General features: G+C 38.6%; 1 protein-coding gene across 4 annotated transcripts in view; it reads left to right on the forward strand.

Moving 5' to 3' along the window:
* The window catches only part of ARFGEF3 (ARFGEF family member 3), an 86,623-nt gene that overhangs the window by 6,902 nt on the left and 56,870 nt on the right, over window positions 1–22,851 (forward strand). For all 4 annotated transcript variants that reach the window (XM_033056529.1, XM_033056530.1, XM_033056531.2 and 1 more), the window contains exons 3-4: window positions 6,448–6,529; window positions 9,624–9,755. In XM_033056529.1, coding sequence (XP_032912420.1) covers window positions 6,448–6,529; window positions 9,624–9,755 — 214 coding nt within the window. The remainder of the gene's footprint in view (window positions 1–6,447; window positions 6,530–9,623; window positions 9,756–22,851) is intronic.

The raw sequence follows: 22,851 nt of genomic DNA on the forward strand, positions 1-22,851 counted from the left end.
TCTCCCATGTTGGCAGTTTACAGCCTGGATCCAGACTTTTGTGGGCATTTGTGTAGTCCATTTGGTGTTTTGGATGGTGTATATGCACTGATCTTGATTTAAAATTTTGTATTCTCATTTCTAGTGTTGAGGAGTAGATGAGGGAAGGAAATTAGTGTTTAGAAAGGCAATGTGCTACTTATGCAGTATTTGGATCAATCTGCATGTTTAATCTGGGATATGTAAGTGGCCCTATTTCTTGTCTTGCAGGTATTTTTATCTCAGTAAAACTTTGCAACTGTTCTGGGACCCCAAAAGACGGTAGTGTTGGGGAGGAAAGGGAAAGGAATATATAGGTCAGCCTCAGGAGTCTCTGAAAACCTGTTAGCTGGAGATGTGACTCTTGAGTGTGTGGAGCAAAGTTTAGCATTGTCGTGAATAAATGATACATGGTGTCTGTTACTCCTACTTGTGAGTTTAAGGTTATTTTCTTTGGTTTCAGTGGTGTTTTTTGCAAAGAGCAGTGCTTGCTCTTTCTGGAGCTAACTTTCTGCCTTTCCTGATGTTCTTGTATTAGTGAGCCATAATAATCGCCATTACCTTGTGTCTTTGTTCTTTTTATAGACTCTTCTAAAATTCATTCTACTTTTGTGACAAAAGCCCACAGTGAATTAGTCTTGGTTGGGCTGAAGTTAATTTTCTTCGTGGGAGCTGGTAGAATGGGAGTAGGGAGCAGCTGGGTGGGGCTGAGGATGAGAGCAGCCATAGTTTAAACTGTTTGTCTGACTTCTGACAACAAATGCAACTGAAATACTGACTTAAGGGTCTAAGGATGATAATAGAATAGCAGTGTGTGTTTTTGTTTCGAACATTTGATCACTTTCAGTGCTTGCAGAAGAAAAGGGGAACATCATGGGCTTTTGATAATTGTCTTAGAGAATGAAATATGGTTGGGGGTGGAAAGAGGGCTGGCACTGAAACTGAGAGGGCTGTTTTCCTGCTAAATGGTGCTTTACTCTGCTCTGGTCTCTGTGATGCTGTGCAAGTCATGACTTTTGTTTGTTTTGAAAATGAAGGGGTGACTGGGAATGACAGTATTTTCTCACATTTCCTTTATTTGCCTTCCATGAAAAGTAACAAAGCTGCAGGAAACTCACTACCTTTCATTTCCTTGAATGTTTGTTTGCTTAAGGCACTGAATATGCTGAAGTGCGGAGAGTATAAAATTACGTAATGCATTGCAAACATGGGGATATTTTTAGCAACCATCCCTTAGGTCTGTGGAGATTTAGCACTGAACTGCTGTGAAAGTTGAGTGGCATTGCAGATTACAGCACTGACCTTCAAAGTGTAACTAGTAATGACCAGAAATATACCTCATTCTCCCATTTCTTCATCTGATTTCTGTAGCTCACAGGTGCAGTGGAGAAAATAAGATAATTTGTAGGATGTCTCTGTGATAGTACCTCTGTGTCTCTTTCCATTCCCTCAGCCCTACCTTCTCCCACCATTGTAAAACTTCTCCTCATGGAAGCTTAACTCTCATAAAACACTTGATTTGTTATTTTGTACTTAAAATTTGAACCAAAAATGCTTTCACTAGACAAATCATTAACTTCCCTTCTATACCTACCAAATATAGGGAAGAGAGATTTCATGGAATAGCTTTCAAAATTGTAGGCTGAGCAAGTCCAGCTTGTCACCTCATCTTCATACTCTAATTCAAATCCTAATCAACAAAATCACCTAAAGGCTGCAGATTGCTTTATGATTAAGACCTGGTGAGGTCTACATGTGTCATCAAGTTCCTTAAGAGCAGAGCTTATAAGTGACTGTGATACCATTTTGTGCACAAAGGGCAAATATCTGTGGGGGTGGATGTTCTAGGGAGAGCAATGATAACATATCAGAGAGAGATTACACTAGGGCTTTGGAGACTGGAAGCATCTGATTATTATTTTGGCCTTGCCCACCTTACTTTAATATTGTGTAGAATCTTTTGCTGTCTCTCTTCCTCTCCCCTCAAGTAAAGGTACGCCTTGTGCTTTTGGTGGTTTTTGTTCTGTTTTGTTTTCATCTTGACAACAAGTTCGTATCCAGGAACTTTGTGTTTCTGTTAAAATCAAGATGTTATTAGCTAGTATAACAAGGAGGCAAATGACCTCAGAAGTGGTCTCCAGCTGAGTGACTGTGCTGAGCTACTTAATTACGATTGTATGAATTCTGTGGTCTTGGCTGCACTGGGTTGGCTGGAAGATTAAATTGCTCACGTTTGCCTTTCCCATGAGTAGAGCTGTGCTGCTTCTGTAGTGGCAAATTCATTTATCTGAGAAAGGATGTAAATAAAAAAGATTATAAATACTATTATGTTACTTTTTTAATACCAAGCAGTTTTAAATTGCAATCTCATTCAAGATTCCAGGTTGAAGAAAGAATTATTAAAGTTCTAGCTAGGAAACTGTGTGAAATTACATTTAGGCATAATTCTGCACTTTTTTTCCCCCTGTGTCATTAAACATCCTCTGATAAGCAACTCATATTTCCCTGCAAAGGCAGACTTATTTAACTGTTGGATGAAGACTTTGTGTCTGGGTTTGAAAAGCAAAAGGATTGAAGGGAGGTGGGAATACATGAAAAAAAAAAACAGGAAGAAAAAATTAAATACTGAGTTTGGATGGAACTCTGAGACAGAGCTGATGTCAGCAGCTGAGGTGAGAAAATTGGATATGGAAGGAAAAGGAGCATTAACCTTAAGTCAGAGGAGAACTAGCCTTTCCATTGTATCTGGATAAAAGCAAAGAGTTTTGTGCTCTATATGAAGGGAAAGAATGAGATTCATTTTAAAAAATAAAATGCAAGTGGCGAGACACAGTGAAAAAGCCTTCAGTCAGAAACTGCAATTTCTTTAGTTATTAGTAAAGGCGGAAGCTCACTTGGTATGTGCAAATATATGAGGCAAATCTCGTGACATGGGAAACATGCCCACAAGTGTGTCTATTCTTGTGAGAAGCTGGAGTAAAATCCTGTCCCTGTTGATGCAAACCAGCATTTAGATCTACATAGTTTAGCAACAGTCTTCCAACTGATTTTTTTCCAGGATCTGTGAACTGCAACACTGAGTGCTTGTTCATTCTTATGTAGCACGGTAGCACCAAAGTTGTCTAATGGTGCCTGATCATCATGCCTATCTTATGGCACAGTACCATAAAGAGAATTTGTTGGTTTGTTTTTTCTTGAAAAGGAGGGTTCTAACTGGAAGGTTTCAGATTTTATCTTTTATCCTACTGCTCTACTATGTCTCTGAGTACTACTGACAAGCTTGTACTTGCATAGAGGTACACATTTTAGCGTTGGACGGGTCTGTTGTAATCATCTGGTTTGACTTCCTGCATTGTGGAGGTGGGAGAACGTGCCCTGTATTTATATACCATGGATTGCAAACCTCTCTCCAACCTGAGCTTGACTGTAATTCTCTTTGTAAGTGGGATGATCATATTTCTGCACTAATCATTTCTCTAGAATGTGAGCAAGGATTTAAATCTTCCTTCTTGAAGAACTGTTACTTGAAAAATGATACATTTATTCCATGTTCCTTGTCCAGGTTTTAATTACTTCCATTATGCCTAAACTTGTAGATGGAATCTTTTATCAGCGTTTTCTAAACTAGTAGAGGGAAAAACAAGATTTATGTTTCTACTTTTATGTGTACATGTGTTCATGTATACAACACTAGAATTTGTTTTACGTAAATTAAATCATTCCTTTTTGTGCAAGGACAGTGTTTGCTTCTGTTTGGTTTACTTAAGGGTAGCAGCTGTGGGTACTTGCAGAATTCTGAGAATTCATCTCTACCAATTATTTTCTCATCATGGGCCAACTCATCTGCTTCAGTAAGTGATAGTAATAATATTACACTGTGCTACTCTGTTCTTTTTAAACGACCAAGACTGAGAAAATATTTTCAATCATTGGTTACTCTGACTAAAAAGTGTCAGTCTGTGGCATTACTGTTATCCTGTCTAATAAACAGTGTATCGAGAAAATGGCAACAGTGGTGAATCAAATTCTTCCCTGTTCTTTGAATGGGCTGTGAATTATTCTATGGAATGCACACTGCATGCTGATAAGGCCTTGAGGTTCTGAATTTTGCTTCTCCTATGTAATTTTCTGCAGGAAGATAATGCAGAGACCTGTCTTATTTTTAATCTTTAATTTTCAGAAATGGGATTAAAAAAATATGAATATCACCATTTGCATGAAGGGAAAAATGCTTCATTTATCATGCCCCTTTCCCTAAGTCAAGGAGGGAAAGGTGGACTGTGAGACTGTGTTTCGGGCACTAATAATAAGGAATTAAGATTAGGCAATTTCCTATCTTCATCACAGTTTTTATCATGAGAGTGAATTAATGAGCCATTATTCTTTTCTCACTAAAGGTTTTTTTTTTGGCATTACAATGAGAATAGAAAGGTTTTTATGATCCCTCTACTTACAGTAGTAATTTGTCTTGCTCTGACTTTTCTGGCAGTCTGTTTTGACTGACCTGCCGTAGTATCCCCTATTTCAGACCTGCAGGGAGAGAGGTAGGTTTATAGGTTGACGAGCCACAGGAAGCTTGGACAACTGGAAAGGTCATTGTAACCTAGCGTGCTGAATATAAAAACTGTGTGTGTACTCATCACTCATTCTGCAGTGAGCAAAGCTGACAGTCATGGAGTGGGATAGCTCAGGGGGGACAGCCTGTGCTCTGGGAGGTGCTGGCCCTGCATTATGCACTTGGTTCTGTCACTGAGCTTTTTTGCTTGCCATTGCAGGTAGCTTCCTCTCTTCCAAGTTGAGCGTGTTCCCTTGCTTTCATTCTCCCTCTGTGTTGTAATTGATGTGTTTCAATCAGGGTTAAGTTGGTATTTGTGCCTCAAACTCAATGTAAATGTACAGCCACACCAGCATGCAACAGTATGATGCTTAAGAGTTACACTATGAAACTACTTTCTGTACATTTCCTAAAGGGAGTGTATTCTTAAGTATGTTTTGAAGTGTGCTGTTGTCCATCAGCTTATTCTGAGAACTTCACTTATGTAAAATGTCTTACATGTGTAGTACTACAAAACCTGCATGAATGGTCACTGAACAACTGTACAGAACTGCAGACGGTGCAGTAAGCAATGAAATCCTATGGTGGGGGACTGCTCCAAACAAAGTGAAATTATAAAAGGGCTGCAAGCTATGAGAGGAAACCTCATTCCCTTACTTCACTGCACTGAACTCCGTTGAGGTAATTCCCTATTTTGCAGCCTTGTTGAACCAAATTCTTAAGTCATTAGAGGAGACTGTGTTAATTTTCATTATTCTCTCCTGTTCTGCCTGAGGATTATCTGTTGTGTCCTTCATGTTCTCATGCTATCAGATAATGCCTTTAAATGGCAGGTTGAAGTGAATTGTGAAAGGTGCTCAGGCTAATCAAACATTGTAAGATATCTCTGCAGGTGTTTCATAGCTGTAGCATGGAAATGCTAAAGGCTTAATTGACTGAGTGTGTAACAAGAACAGGAAATGACACAATGGCAATTCATTTTCTGCAAGAATACAGTGGGAACACAGTCTGCAACAACCTTAATTAGATTTTCAGTTAAACATTTTTAGCAAGGATGGGAAGTTCAGCTAATTGAATCTGTTCTAATTTCCATCCTCCTATTTGTCAGTTTTTGCCCTTCTTTTTGGGACATGTATCAAAGCTCTCATTGTTCTCTGCTCATTGCAATATGGGATGACAGATGGCAGGCAACATGCTGATGTGCAGGGTAGCTACACATAAGCCATAGGAGCTCCCACCTGTCTTCATTATCATGAAACTGAACTGAATCTACTCCAATGGCTTATGACTTTCTTCATTTTCCCCTTTCCTCCCAATCTCCATCCACTTTAATGTAAGAATAAATTCATTCTGTATTAATAATGCCCAAAATGTTTATATGCTGTTGCAAAAATCTGTAGAAAGTCTAAAAAGAATCTGGTGTTCTGCCTTGAATAGATGTAGCTCCAAATAACCATCAGTTTCTAGCATCCTTCAGTTAGTACTATACACAGTAGTAATCTTTTTTCCTTCTGTTTTTTATGTCTGTGTCTGGCTGATGGAGTACCAATCAATGCACAGGTTTCTTGTTTTGGCACCTGTTGGTCTGCTGATTCCAAATGCAAGTTCGCCTCACTTTAGCAGAGGGAGTATAACAAAGTCACAATGTAAAAACGCTTAAAGGTGCTTTCTGGATTAGAGATGTGTGAAGTGTGTACAGAAATATGCCAGCTTTCTTCAGAGGGTAAAAGTGCTTCACAGTAGTGTGAAATTCTCTTTGGCTGCTGTATGCAAGCATGATCTTTCTGAAACTGATACAGCCCCTCTGGAATGTTACTTGAATACCAATTTTAGTTGCGTTTTTCCTTCTCATGTTTTTTAAACATTTTCCCTAGGGAGAAGTGTCTCCTTCCACTTCAACTGGCTCTGGAATCAAAGAGCATGAAGCTGGCCCAACAGGCTCTAGCAGGGATGCAGGTATGGCTTTGGAGTGGGAGTGTGTTGACAAGCAGTGGGTGTCAAGGAAATCTTGGCTTTTCTTTTGAAAAATGTTACAGAAAAAGCATCTGTCTTCAGGTGAACCTAACAATAATGGTCATGTTTCTGTTCAGAAGCTAAGATGCAAGTAAAGACTGGTGATTTTGTAGAAGCTAAAAATGTTTTGTAGATAGATGGGAGGTCCTGGATTTTAACATTGAAATGTAGATGTATTTTTCCCTTTGGGCTCTGTGCTATTCCCAGAAAAATTTGCCACTGCTAAGCATCTTAGAAATTAGGCTGAAACTTGCTGTTTTCCTTGATTAGAAAAGAAGACAGCAGGGCTTGGAATATGGAGAGGTTAATCGAGGATCTAGGGGCTGTGTTCTTTATGTGTGGACACTTTTCTGGGTTTTTGTACACTGGAAACAGTAGAAACAGCATCTGATTTGGAAGTCTATGAAATTGCAAGAGAAAACAACAGTGCAGCACAAGCATCAAGAAGACTTTCCTGGGTTTGACAGTATAAAAACTGAAGTAGTTTACTGTTCTTTTACTTGGACAAATGAGTACAAGTCAGTAAATACTTATCACCAGGGGAATGCTAGTTGTGGAAAAGGTTGGCACACTGCTGGGGCGTGAAATCCATTTTCCAAAAAACTTTTTTTCTCTTGGTGGGCCAGAATGAAGTTGTTCTGGGAATATAAGGATTGTTCAAAGGAAGGATTGTTATAAGGAATGTAAGTGGATCATTCAAATTGACTTAATGCTGGCATGTGAAGTGTCAGACACTTGGTTAGAGAGTTCCCCATACTGAGGCACGGTGTGGTTGTAGAAGGGAAGGGCTGCTAAGATAACGAAGGGATTGGAGCATCTCTCTTATGAGGAAGGGCTGAGAACTGGGACTGTTTAGACTGGAAAAGAGGTGCCTCCTGGGCTGCAGACGCCACAACTTCTCTGCAACCTGTGCTTGATCATGCTTACAGTTAATTTTTTCCTGGTGTTCAGAGGAAACCTTCTGTGTTTCAGTTTGTGCTCAGAGCTTCTTGTCCTGTCAGTGGGCACCACTGAAAGTTCTTATCTTTGCAAACACTCTTCAGATATTTATATATGGTGATGAAATCCTCCCTGAGCCTTCTCTTCTCCAGTCTAAACAGTCCCAACTCTCAGCCTTTCCTAATAACAGAGATGCTCCTGTCCCTTTGTCATCTTAGCAGACCTTCCCTGGACTCTCTTCAACAACTCCATATATCCCATCCTAAACTAAACATTCATCTTTATATAGAAAACCCCATTATTCTCATTGCAGATTGAGTTAAATCTCATCAGGCTGATGAGACACTTGATATTCTGTTATGTGGGAAATTCTTTAAAACATTGTAAGTTAAACCGTGGCTGACAGTTCAGCTTTGCCCACTCACTCCTTCCCTCTCGGAGGTATGAGAGAGAATCAAAAGGGTAAAAGTGAGGAAAATTGTGGGCTAAAACAAAGTTTAATAACGAAAGCAAAGATGCATATGCAAATAAAAGAATATCTGGAATTCATTCACCACTTCCCATGGAGCAGCAAGTGTTCAGCCATCTCTAGGATAGCAGGGCTTCATCATATGTAACAGTTATGTTGGAAGACAAATGGCTTAACTCTGAATGTCTGTGTCCCTCCACTTCTTCCTTTTTTGCCCAGCTGTTGTTGCTGAGCACAGTGTCATATAGTTTGGGACATCCCATTGGTCACATTAGGGTCTGCTGTCTCAGCTGTGTCCCCTGCCAAACTTTTCTGCACTCCCAGCCTGCTTGCTGGAGAACCAGTCTGAGAAACAGGCAACCTTGATGCTGCATAAGCTCTCATCAGCAATAGCAAAATGTGTGGGTGTGTTATCAGTGCTGTTTTGGTCACATATCCAAAACACAGCACTCTTTTTGCTCCTATGAAGAAAATTAATACTATCCCAGCCAAAAGCAGTACAAGCATAAGGAGTGAACCAATGAAATGTGCTGCAAGGTTGAAGCTGAGGATGAACATCAGTACAAAAGTGACGCAGAATATAGAGAGGGAAGTGCCCTGCTCAAAGTCTCTGCTAGGACGGAGCATGGTTGTGTTCTTAGGATCTAAGACAAGCTAGTTTTGTTCTGTGGGATATTCTGAGAAGACAGGAGGTGGAAAAAGACTTGTGTGGATACATCGCTTGCAGGATGCTTGCCTCTATTAAGAGACACCCATGACTATAGACTATATGGAAAAGACATTTCTAGTAGAACTCCAAGGAAATAGTGCCATTGACAATGTCAAGAGATAGTTTCTGAGATACTGGGCAAAGTAAACCTGATCAGTCTAAAATACTCAGTCAGTCTGTATTGAATTCAGTTCAACCAACCCAATGTCAGGAGGAATTTTGCTGTCATCTCAGCTTGGGTTGGTTTCTATGAGTGCTTGTGTTAGTCACTTGTTAACTGCACTTTTTGTCTGAGGATTTGATTGTATCCATTAGTGGTCACCTTCTGTATGACACAAAACACATCTTGCCACGGATCAGAGGTGCCACCTCCACGGCACTTGTGCTTTATACACTATTGGAGTAATTGGGACAGTAGGTGACAGTCTCCTGTTGGGCAGGAGATCTGATAGCACTAGCTTAATGCCAGGATACTAGCCTGAGTGTTTTGTTTTTTTGAGTTTGGGTTTTTTTGAGTGTGGATTTTTTCAATTTTTAGGGGGTTTTGTTTTGTTTGTTTTGTTTTGTTTTTTAATTTGTTATTATTATTTTGATGGTCTGGAGGGCTACAAAGGTTCTGATCTCTCCCAGCTTCTAAAATACTGAGAGGTTTTCCTGAGGACATTATTTGAAGTAACCTATCGGTTACTGATGTCTGCTTCTAGACACTGGAGAAGTGGGATGGGCAAAGATGATACTGGAATGGCAGGTGATATGACACAGATCTCCCAGTTTTGCTGTTTCTCTTATATTTTATATTATTTGGTTAAAATTTTACACAGAAAGTCTAACTAACCACCCTAGTACCACTAGGTTTAGGTGCAGTACTTTGCAGAGGCAGTTTTTGTCTCAAAATGTGCATTGCCATTTTCTCTCTGCAGAAGCTGCTGTCTGATGAGAGGTTTGTATCCGTGGAAACAGACTCAGATGAGAAACAGTTGCTTAATCAGATGCTGAATGCTGTCAAAGTGACTCCTTCGCTCAATGAAGACCTGCAAGTTGAAGTGATGAAGGTTAGTGTTTCACACACATCAGTGCTTGCAGCAGAGACTGCATGACTGAATGCTGGGGTTAGCAAATAAATTAACTGTTGCATTGTAAATCTGCATTTTAGGACAGTATTTGATTCCCTTTTCCTGATGGCAGTTGTCAGTTGTTTTCACTTCTGTTTTGTTTCCTTGGATTAAACAGGAGATAGTTTACATTAAGCTTCAGAATACTGGTGGTTCCAGTTTTGGAAAGCTTAACCAGGACAATCAGTTTCCTCCATGGCAGGACCCAACTAAATGACTTGTAGATTTGAAAGTTTGTTACTGAGCTTTAGGGGTCAGGATTGTGCACACTAGTAGTTTTGTATTGTGTGTGCATAGGTGCTGTGTAATTTGTTTGCTGTGTTTTCTCTTTGTAAATGCTAATGATGGAGCATGATTTGTTTAGGCAACAAAATGTCCCTGGACCAGCACATAAGAGAAGTTATTGTTTTGTGTACTCTGTCAGAACCTGCATTTCTAGGAATACTCTAGCATTCTCCTTTGTGCATACTAGGATGCTCAGCTGCCAGGAGGTATTGTTTTGGCAGGGAGGCAATAGAAAAATTCCTTGCCCTGTGATCGTGTTGGTTGTATGACTTAGAAGTCACTTCTCTGTATCAGTATTGACAACATCTGTGGTGCAGGGTTTGTTGTGCTATAGCTGATGATCAGCTGAAACCATTTTGGAACAAACCTGGTGGTGCTTTTTCCATATTCATTATACCTGGTAGTGATTGATATATTTGGATCTATTCCTTGACCGTCCTTTTTTTCTAAGTGCATAGATTAGTTGCTTCTTCTATGTGACATCTTGTGTCTAATGAATGTGTTATCCACTCTAAAGCTGCTCTGTAGGAGCTGTGCTCTTTACCACTGGAGGTGGAGTATGCACAGAGTATCAGAACATGCAGAAGTGTGAACCTAGCAACAAAAGAAGGGAGTAGTATTTGTGTGGACTGTTAACCTGTTTTATGGAAGCAGGCTTCTGCCCCAGGCTTAACCCTGATCTGCATTCCTAACTCAGCACACCTCATTCCTGCCTCTCTTGTCTCTACAGAGGGAAAGGGGAAGAGCTAAGTACTTGCAGTACTGAACCAACAAGTTCCTCTTGGAATACAGTCATTTTTTGCAAGTTGCTATTTTTACATTCTTGAGTGTTACAGATTCAGAATCTGAATGCACAGTTTCTTTGGAAGCCTTAATGTACATCTGTGAGGCAAAGCCCCCACACTAAGAAGAATATGAACATTGTATTTTGCTATAGTTCTGAGTAAATATCTTCTCAAGTTGTCTTGACATGTGAGAAGTGAAAATAATTTCAAAACATCAAACCACAGAAAACCCAAACCAAAACCTCGTATTTATGTATGTTTTTTGTTGTTTTGGGAGTTTTTTTTGTTAGAAAAACATGTTCAGTTCTAGTTTAAGTGTGAAAGAGAGAAGAAAATGTCTTAATTTCACTGAGTGAAATTTTGATGTGCAAATCCCTTTCTGAGCTAAATGTCTGTATGGTAAAAATCAGGCTACAACTTCAACTTCGCATTCTGAGAACAAATCAAAATTCTATTTTGATTTGAATATTTCAGGAGACCAGAGGGCCAACACATATTGTAATCAGGTCAGTTGAAACTCAGACACATTAGATCTGAGCCTTGTCTGGCAGTCAAATCGAGCAGATATCTCTTCAGATTGTGACCTGAAGGTTACTGATGCCATTGCAACACTTGAAAATGTTGTTAGCTAACCCAGGCCTGATGAGTGGCTAAAGCCTTTTTGGGGAAAGGAGGGACATTTCTAGCAGGTGGTCTCAGCAATGTGTTTATGACCCTGGATCTGCTAAAATGTGTTCTCAAGACAGCTTATGATTGTACATTAGATGTGTTATTCCATATGGAGGAGATTAAAAATTTCTTTATCTAGTGCAGATAGATATTAGACACTCCTGCGTGTGAGCAGGTTTTTGTGAAACTGTGTCACCTGTGGTGTCAACCTGGTTCTTTGTGACTTGCTGCACACTTGCACCAGTCTTGAAGGTATTAAGAATGAAACCATTAAAGATTACACAAAAGCTTTTAGTCGTGCAAAATCAGTGTGAAAGTAGACATGCAGGAGTACAGAATTCACTGTAAGTTGCTCGTGTGTAAGCTCCTAAATCACTTAAATGTGCTTAGGTTTTTTATTTTATTTTAAATCCTATCCAAAATATCTCCTGCTGTTCCCAATAAGAGTATACTAGAAATTCACACTTCACATACTATTAAAAAAAAGCCTTGTAGATTTATGTTAATGGTTTGTTGTGATGCACCTGTATTATAGATGGAAGTATAAAGGGATCTGATTAGCTGAGGAGAGCATTCTGTAAAGATGCTTTTTACATTCAGATGTCTGCATATTGGAATTGGCAGTGAAAGGAAGAACACAGGAAAGAGGTGCAAGGGCAGTTAGTTGCCTTGTTTCACGAACCCATCAAGTATTGTGAATGGCCATCCTTAGACAGGAATGGTATGAGTAGCTGTAATGGTTACTGTAAATAGATGGAGTGGAGTGCTAGCTGGATCTCTTCTGGAATAAAACAAACAGCTGGGGCCTCTGTTGTAAAAAATGAAAGGGCATTACCTAATTTATGGCTAGGTACCAAATCCTTCTGACTTTTAAGGGTGAGCATCATGGAATGCTCTGCGGATTGCCAGATTGGAGGATCACAAAACTCGCACTCTGATAGCATTCAGACTTAAAGACCAGGGATGGGGACTGTGCAGGAATGCATCCCGGGCAGCCAGGGAAGAGTTAAACTGCCCAAATGCAACTGTAGTGTGCTAGGTGAGGTATATCTTGCCTTTGCATTAACTTGGCTTAACTCTTTGCTTCTTCTGAATACCTATCAGGTATTATGCCTTTCTCTTTAGAAAGGTTTTTCATGTAGAGTCATTATATGAGGAAATCCCTCCCTTGAATTCCTCCCTCTGGAATTCCTCCCAGAAGTGACACTCTGAAGTCCTTGTTTATTTTTCTTGCAGGACACCCTTATAGTTTCTAAGCACTGGTTAATTCTTACACTTTTATACTCAAAAAAGGCAATGGTCTTTTCGGTGAGGAAGGGGGAAAGGCTGTGGTTTCTCTTTGACATGAAGAGCAAACACAGGTGTACTAGCTGGATTTGATTTCCCACATGTCAAAGCAAGCTGTCTGGGTGTATAAATTTTGCATTCAGACTTGCATGTTATTTAACTGCTAAACCAAATATTTCTTAAGAATATCTCAATTATTACTCACTCTGTGTATTCTCTGTATCTCTGATGTAATTTATGGTAGAGATTTATTAGTATTTTCACACCAGGGACTAAAGTCAGGTTATTTAGGTGTTTTAATTTATATTAAAAGATACTGAAAAACCAGATAATTCGGAAAGCGTGACTAGAGGGAATAGTGTATCTGACACAAAGCCACTTTAGTATTCATCTTTTCTGTTGTCATCTTCATTGCTGTAAGACTGAAAAGCCTTCTAATATGTGTGTTACCACCTTGTGTTTTACTGTGCTCAACTGGCTGTATCAGTGGAAAGGAAAAATCACACAATCATACAGCACCTTGCTGATTATTTTGTTATACATCAATAACTTCAGTTTCAAAGAAAATAATTAAATGTTTTTACTTTTGTATTTTCTTTAGAACATTCATGTAGGAAGGAAGAGATACATTGATGGCTAATCAAATGCAATGGTTTACTGGTGAGATACCAGAGTGACTCGCTGGTCTACTTCTATAGCTGAAGATGCATAGAAAAAAACAGGGAGACAGTAATTTAGCACTTTCCTTGGATGAACACAGTCATGCAGTGGGGTTCAGAAGTGAGAAGAATTTTGTTGTGTGATGTGTTGCCATGTTATAATAGAGTGAAATGCAAGGGTGTATCTCACATTGAGGGATGGGGACATTTTGTTGAGGTTAAGCACTAGACTAACAAGCTATAGATAGTCTGTAGCAGAAAGGGGACATGTTCTAGACTGAAGACTAATGTTTGCTTTTGAGTTCAGCTGTGGAGTCAGGGGATTCGGATTTTTTTCCCCCCTTCTCGTGATGCTTTTAAATTCAGGCTTCAGATGTTTTTAAAATGTCTCAAGTACTTCTACTTTGTGTAATTAGACCTTTGCTTGGAGGAATACATATAGTATTGATAAAAGCTTTGTCAAATATTGTCAGATCAGCAGTGGAAAAGGAAACTGGGAATCTAATCTATAGCCGAATCTCTGGATTGCAGTCCCTTCAAAAGCCTCAGCAATTCTGTGATTTTTACTTTCTCTCTAAGTTTTGGTCATTTTTCATTACTAACCCTGACCCTAAAATACTACCTCCAGGAAAGGCTTCTGGAAGAATTAGAATTAGGCTTTGAATGTAACTGTGGCACCCAAGCAGCTGAAACCAAATATTGAGGAAGTGGGTAGTATGGAAGACATCCTAAACAGCACAGACACTTGGATTTTTTTCCCCTGGTTTTTTTTTTTATTTTTCCTTCATTCTCATGTATGATATAGTCAATTTCATTTATGAGTTGACCACCTTCTTAATAATGCAGTACTTCTGTCTGACTGGGATAACATTATTCTCAGACAATAAAAAATGTTTAATGAAGAATTGCAAATTACTAGAAGAGTCCTCATACAGAAGCAAGTTCTCCAGGTGAACCAGATACACTGTAATATAATGGGTACTGAAGTAAGAAAGTTGCTCTTGTGACAAAAGTGTGATTGATGAGGTGAAATTTCTCTTCTTTCTGCATCCCTTTGTTCTCTTCAGTCACAGCTTTGTCATATAATCTAGTGCATTTCAGTTCAGTCTGTGTCCAGACTAGAGCTTGCAGGACAGAAATTTTCAAGCAAGAAAGGGAATAATGACCTCTTGTGAAAGAAACTCAGTTTTTGGATTTGATGTTTTTCTAAATACTTGTTCTTTATTTCACTCTTCTAATCAATGGTGATATACTGGACATGTTATGAATATATACTGTATTTCTCTCAGTGAAAATTCCAAGCTTTGTTTCTTATTACATCTGAGAAGACTTTGCACAGTTGAGTTGCAGCTGCCTTACTTGTGGTGGTTTTTGAATAGGCTTGAGAACTGCTTTGAAACCAAAAACTTATCTTCCAAAGTGGCTTTAGAGGGAAGACTCTTCTAGTTCCCTAGATAATATTTACCTATTATTTATGGCGAACAGCAGTTTCACTTGGGAAAGATTAGTTTATTCCCGGTGACTCCAACTTGCATTTGTTTGTAGATTAGGTGTATTTCTTGGTGATGGGCAAATTTTTTATGATTTTTCTTCTGTAGGCTTTCAGAGAGGAGTCAGCCAGAAGTCTTTTTCATCTGTGAATGAGGTTTAGTGAACCCTTGCTAAATCTGCTGTGTCAAGGCAATCTTTTCTCTGTGTCTTTTCACTGATCCATTAATACAGCATTTGAGAGCTCTCAGTAATAGTAGTAATAGTAGTAATTAGACAGCTCTTTTTTTGTGATTTCAGTTTTCCTTTTGGATATATTTGGAACTGAAATCCAATTTAAGAGTTCTGTGGTCAAACTTAGTTTGTGTAAGGACAGACTGTCTTTAGGTTGGGTATTAGCTACTGTTCTTTTCAAGATTGCTACCTTAATGCTTTAAAGGTGAGTGCTAAGAGTCATCTCCTAATTCTTATTAATTTATATTCTATAGTAACTAATTAGATTGATAGTTATGGTGTCAAATTAATCACTTGAGAAGATCATATTGAAAGTCCACAGGGAGTCAGAGAAAGTTTAGTGACAATTTTTTTTTGCCTTCGTTTTTGTAACAATTATAGTTGACCTGTTTTAGGGTCTGTACAACCATGTTGTTACAGGTTCAGGGAGGTAGTCCTGATCTGGTGCAAATATTGTAAACTGGACTGTGTTTGACCAACCAAGCAAAACTAATGATTACAGTAATTTCACGACCATAAGGCGCACCAGACTATAAGGCGCACCCCCCAGGAGTCGGCAAAATTCGCAACTTTGTAGATCAGATAAGGCGCACTTCTGGGTTCCGGGGAAAATTTTAGTCAAAAGGGTGTGCCTTATAGTCGTGAAATTACTGTAATTATTTCAGGAAACTTGTCAGGAACTTTGTTGCTGCTGAGCAGGTCTTTGTCCCTCCAAGACAGAGAACAATTTATGCATTTGAAAAGTGACTCCAAAGTGTTTGGTCCAAAATGTTGACTTAACACAAATGTATAATCCCTGTCTCTGTGGATGATTATATTCTACACCATTTTCTTTAATATTAATAAATAATCACTCATAAGTTCTCATAGATACGTATCTTCTCATTGTTTTAAGATTAATGTATATGAAATCTATTTTTCCATGTACAATGGGGTTATGCTTAGTAGAAAGTAATTTAAAACTGTTCTACTTTGTCTTGAACTGTAAAATCAAATGGAGAACTAAAACAACTTGGATTTGAAGGTATATGTAAACTATGTTATTCCCTGCCTCTTTGAAGCAGAGCATATATGAAAGTTCTATACAGAAATAAAGACAGTGATTTCAGTGCCTATTAAAAAGAAGAATTCATTGGTGTAACAGTAAAAATATAACTTCTCAGTGGTGATGGAGAGAAGAGACTATCATTATCAGGATAGGAAATAGCAACCCAATTGGTGATACTTGCTGTTTATCTATGAATTTTAATTAATACAGAATTTTGGAACAAGAGACTGTTTTTCCCTCTTATATTTATATTTCCCTCTTGATTATTTTATGCACTGCATTGTTGCAAACATTTTCAATATCACTTGCAATATGAATTGCAGTCCAGTCATCTTCTGAGCAGAGACAGACTATGCTTTGAGTAAAATAAAAATAAAACAATTATTCAACTTCAGTTGCATGCTTTAATTCAGAACTGACTTAAAATTTATATTAAGATGGAAAAAAAGATTTAAATGCTGAAAATTTGTCGAAGAAAGTTTTGCCTGAATGTGCATTAGTTCTTGTAGTAGTGGTGCCTGGCGTGAGCTCTCATAAGCAATAACTCACTTTTGTCCAATCCATAATTCAGAGTTGTGATAACATCTGCTCTGTTAAAGAGGGGATTCTGTAAAGACTTGCACAGTATCATGCAAATACAATTTTTTTTCTAAGATCAGTCCTGCTGAGAAACGCTGTATGGAGTTCTTAGTGCTTGGCCTTTTCATAAGTTAAGTTTTTGTAATGTAGGCCAACTACAAATCCAGACCCTCTTGGGTTTGCTTGTCTCATTTTATCTCTTTCTGGTTATTTTTAAAAGTAATTTTATTCATGTGCTTAGTTATAAGTAACCAGGTTAATTCCAATGGATTGAATGACCTACCTTGTGTGCTTCAAGATAAGCTCATCCTTTCCTGAGTTAATTAGAACTAGAGTAAATGCCTAGTACTGTGATTAAAGAACTCCCCTGGTTCTTGAGTGCCTGGTGATTGTAGTCAAAACCAGTCTTGAATTAAATAGCAGGGCTTTCTCCTTAAGAAATCCAAAAAAATGGCAGTGGTAATGGCCTGAGTGTGGCCAAATGGATGCTGGATGATAACTGCCTAAACCAGTCAGTAGTGAACGCAGTATCTCAATAAGGAAATATCTTTCCGGGATCCATGGCTTTTCCTCACTACCTTTCTGTGCTTGAATTCTGTCCCTGAACAACCTCAATGGATTTGGTCAGATGTGTAATTCCAAAAATCTAAGCAGAGGGTTGGTCAACTTAAAAGATTAGCAGGATAGAAAAGTAGGCTTAGTTTCCTCAGAGCTTTGTGGTTATGAAAGTGTTTTCAGATAGAGAACATACTCATTCTGTCACATTGGAACTGTCACATTTGGTGTGGCATAATCAAAATCATTGGCATCAGCTAAAAAATAGCAAGTCTTTAGCTCTATAAAGTGCTATTTCACACCCATCCAGTATTGAAGCACAGGTTCTTACAGATTTCTTTTGGTCTGACATGCATACCATTTAACCATTAAGAAAATTAATTGCAAAGACATTATATGATCAGAAGCCCAAATATAGAAACCCTTTAACTTTCACATATGGCCTTTTACTCTTTTGCCTACTGCCAGACATTAGTGCTTGCTGGTGGTGACAGTGCCAAGTTTCGCCATTCAAAGTGACCACACAGCAGTGGCATGAAACTTGCCATAGCTTTTGCATGCAATTATACCCATCCTGCAGCTGTGCCACAGCTTAGATACACCCAGTTTAGACCTTCTCTGCCTATGAGCATCCCATGATTAGGGTCACTGCTGCCATAGCTGTTAGCACCATCTGGTCCTGGGAGCAGCTAAGGAGAGAATTTGTATCCCAATAAGCTGTTCTGACACTGCCAACCAGCTCTTTGGGTCCTCTATCCTGGAGCTCCTCACATCTCTTGTAAGAAAGGAAAAAGATACAGAAACTGTATATGACATAGTGATTGGTGACGCAACCACAAAACCAGCTTATCTGACTCTTTAATATAATTTTCCTGGATTCAGGTCAGGTTATGGTCTGGGAGAGGGTAAAATCCTATGGCAGGCCAGACAGCCTGTGGGCCACCACTTCTTAGATTGTCTTCAGACTAACTTCTTGCCAGTTATAGTGACTTGAAACAATAATTTAAAATCAGCTGTTGTAAAGTATATTGCCATGCAGAGCATTTCCCTGTTACAATTTTGCATTATCTGAGAGCAAGGGAGTTATCTTCCCTCTCTCCTGCCCAAAAAAAATCTCTTGTAAAGAATAGATGTCAGAATTTTCCTCCCAGGGGAGACACCAATTCTTTTTTCCCTTGACAGCTCTGGCTCTGCTTACATCCATGTGTTGACATCCTTTTGAATCATTTTGGTAACTGATGCATAAAACTTCATTTTTATTTGAGAACTCTTTAAACATTTTTGTTGGTGTTTTCCAGTTTGATGTTTGCCTTTTTTCACTTTTGTTTTGCTCAGATCTGTATATTATAATTTGTAAAGTAATGCAGTGTACCTAAATAGGATGTAACCTGAAAAGGGGGAAATGTCCTAGTACTGCTATTCAGCCTTTTCCTTTATTTTTCCCTGCCTTTAATTGTTAAAATTCTAAAGATAAAACCCCCTGTCGGAGTGTTGACAAACACTGTTAAGTATCTATTAAGCTTTGAATAATTTTTTTCCCCTTCCACAACTGTACAGAAGCAGAAGTTTCACTTGGTTTCATACCACCATAAATAGTGTTCAGCAGCAGTTCTGTTTTAATCTAGTGAACTAAATGAGCACTGTCTTCTCAGAGCACTCAGCATGTCATTAGTGATGATGTGTGAGGTTCTCCTGTACCAGATACAGTCCTTATGTCTGAAGCCTTGGTGCATTCATAATGCTGAGCAGCATTTATGTGTTTACTAATTCATAACAGACACACTCTCCTCTCTCTCCATAATTAAACTCTGCTGTTTGGTACAGTGACATATGGTGACACAGTGTACATGACTTCATTAATGAGCTTTGTTTCTCTTGCCCTTGTTTTCCTTCAAGGCTCAAGAGGGCAACTGGAGCAGGTTATCAGTAATTCTGACAAATAGGAGGACATCTCCTGTCCAAACTATTTTGCAGAAGTACTGGATGACTTTAAGTGTCAAACTACTGAGTGAAGTAAGGGGCTGTCCTTCCTGTCAGGATTTTCCACCAAGGGACAGGATATGAGAATCATCTGACACACATTTCATCCAAGTTTATGAGCCTGCAAGTAAAGTCAATCCAGAAAGGCTTCTTTTACAAATCCCACGAAAGGATTAGAGGTGGTTGCAAAATTGTTTTCTTTGAAAATTGTAAAGTTTTGAACCTTTTCTCTCTTTCATGGAGATACTGCTTGCTTTCTTACCCACTGTGTTTATTTCGTGTGCCTCCACCATAAGCTCTTCAATGTGAGAATTGCTTTGTGCTACAGACACATACTAAACACTTAAGGAATTTGGCTAGCAATGCTTGGCAGCCTTACTATCTGACAACATTCCCTCTTCTTTCCTCTTCAAGAGGTCACAGAATGGTTGAAAAGGACCTTAAAGTTCATCTGGTTCCAATGCCCCTGCCATGGACAGGGACACCTTCCATTAGACCAGGTTGTTCAAAGTCCCATTCCATGACCTGGAATACTCTCTCTTAAAGCATGGAATCACACAGAATCAAAGAATGGGTAAGGTTGTAAGGGACCACAGTGGTCATCTGGTTCAATCTCCCTGCTCGAGCAGGGTCACCCTAGAGCACATGGCACAGAATGGATAGACATTGTGATGTCAATTTAATTACTTTGTGCTTCAAATCCTGTACATTTAGTTTCAATTGACCTTCACTGTGGCATCAGAAGCAGAGCTTTTTGGTTTTGTTTCTACTTACTGTGAAAACTACCCATGTGTGTGCTCTTACACTAGATTTGGGACTGTATCCTGGGGCTCCAGGGAGTAGGAATTATATTTCTTGTTCCATGACAGTCAGAGCTTCAACAGCAATTAAAATAAATACTTTCATTATGAATAAACCATTTATGGAAACGTGATTTCATTGGCCATTTGCAAGATGATGCAAGCCAATTAAAAAATCCTGGAAGTTGTGTGACTTATCTATCTCTACAGTCATACAAGTTCCTTCTTTAAAACAAAAAAACCCCCAAGAAACAAAATGTTTTTTAGAGTCCATACCAATCAGTAAAAGCTGATTTTTAATTTTGTCTTTTACTGGAATTTCTTTCTAGTTATTAGGAGCTACTTTGTTTTTGCTTTCAGTACCAATGGTTGCAAAAACAACATGTCATTGCCCAAGAAAGCCTCTGTCTTTCCTTCCTTTAATTTTTAAAAATACAGATTGTTAAAATTAGTGTCATGAGTAGTTAGGCAGTCTATGGGAATATTCTGTCTGGAGACTCAGTGTTTTCAGTGGATCTGAATGATTAAGTTTGGTTTTGTTTGTTTGGTTTTAGTCCCATTTTTCATCCAGTAATTTAAAAGAGGAGCCTGCTGTCTTCCTGTTTGTTCCACATAAATTGGAAAACATGGAAGTTAAGTGTTTGGATCTGTGCCAAGACTGTAAATGAGCCCTGCAGCAGTGCTGATGGAAATCATAGCTGAGAGCAGTCTTGTGTATTGGTCAGAGTTGGTTCAGAACTTACAAATGATTTGTGAGGGAAAGTGGTAGCAGTGGAGCAAGTTGTGCTGGTAACTTGTGCTTCTGTCACTTGATTGCATCAGATTGTACACCCTTTCTCTAGCTAGTGGGTTTCCAGATCTTATTTTTTATAGAGAATAGCTGTTAAAACTTACCAGTCTTTTTGCTGAATTTCTCTTTTGCTTCATAGCAAAGTTTTGATCATCACTTTCTTATTGAGCTTGAACTCTGATGTTTCTGTCATTCATGTGTTACATGCAGGTTTTTTGTATTTGTGGCAGAAATGAGTATATGTATGTGTGTGTATATATACGCACTAACTTTTCACAGTTCAGCACTATTAAAGACGGACTTTTTTTTTTTTTTTAAAAAAAAAGGAGGGAAGAAAGAGATTTTGAAGAGCAAAGGCTTAGAAGATGCCTGAACTGGTGTGTCCATCCATGAATTGTAGTGTATTGGCATCCAGGTTTTGATCTGTGGAAAGCATTAGGTGGTAACACATCCTACAAAGTCAGGATGGGACAAGAGAGTAGAAAATGACATGAAGTAAATAAGGTTTTAAAAGTAGGGAAAATCAGGACACACAAACCACTGAATAGGATTAGTCATGGATGTCCATCGCAGTTCTTAGTGCGGTAAGAAGAGATTTGTCAGTGGGAGGTAACAGTTGTCTGTCTCTGGATTTAGGAATTGTGTTCTACACCTGTGTTTTACACAGCAGTGTCTGCAGGGTACAAATCAGTTTTTCCTTAAGTACTGAATATATATTTCTAGCCAGCTGCTGAGCTCTCACACCTGTTACAAATGTCAATGAAATTTCAGGGTAAGTAGTGGTTGAGAAAGTGAGGCCCCACAGCTGACTGTGAGGCTGACCAGTAGTTAAGAATCCAGTTAGTGCTAAACAAAATTGTTTGGCTTCAAAGTTTAAAATTTTGCACATATGGACTGAGCAGCAGATGGGAATAACAGCTCTTATGTACTTATTAACCAAATGAGATTATTGAGAGTTTTTATAATTGACCATTTACTTTTCTATTGTTCTATAGACTTCGCTCTAGGGACAGAAAAAGAGAGGTACCACCGTTCCTTTTCACTGGCACTTGTGCATGTAACAGTAAATATTATGAGTAGAGTTCCTATCAAGAAATACAAAATACAGCATTCTTAATTGTTTGTGGTTAAGATTAGATTGCTTTCTCTGGCAAGTTCAAGTGCTCTGTAGCATGTATCTCTCTTTGTAATATTGAGGTGGACTGTATAACACTTTTAAGAAAATCCATTTTGTCCATTTCAAAGAAAAGAGAAACCATGAAGAAGGAATTTGGCTCAGAAATTTTGCTTTGCTCCAAAGATAAATGCTAAATATCTAAAAAAGAGTTTCTAGTGCAGGATTACTGTAATTTGTAAGAGTAGCATGCTCCTTTTTGTTGTCACTACCTATAGTATTTATCCACATTATTCTGCTTCTATTTATGAAGGACTGAGAGTCAAGTCTAGATAACATATACAGAAAATTGAAAAATTACACAATAGTTTATTTGGAACACTTTTTGTAGTAAAATCATCTTCTGTAAGAACAGGATCAAGCTCCTTATTGGTGTTTTATTTACAAAACAAAAGTGTAAACAAACAAAAAACCCTACAACCTTGGAGTAAGGTATGACATCCTGTAATGAAATAGGTTTTCTGCCAAGAAAAACATTTGTAGAGGTGCAGTGCATATCAGTGTATAGAAACTTTTCGGTATGACTCTCAAAATGCAAAACAGTTTATTTATGTCGTCCTTCAGGAAAATGTCACCTGACAGACTCTTCTGTACTTTGTTTCTAGTTAGCAGCCAGTAATGTTGACTTATTAGATGCCCCAAACTTCCTTGCGAAGCAGAGAACAGTAGTTCTGAATAGGGCTGAGAAGTTGTAGGGACCAAT

The sequence above is a fragment of the Catharus ustulatus genome, chromosome 3 (genome assembly GCF_009819885.2).
Source record: "Catharus ustulatus isolate bCatUst1 chromosome 3, bCatUst1.pri.v2, whole genome shotgun sequence".
NCBI lineage: Eukaryota > Metazoa > Chordata > Aves > Passeriformes > Turdidae > Catharus > Catharus ustulatus.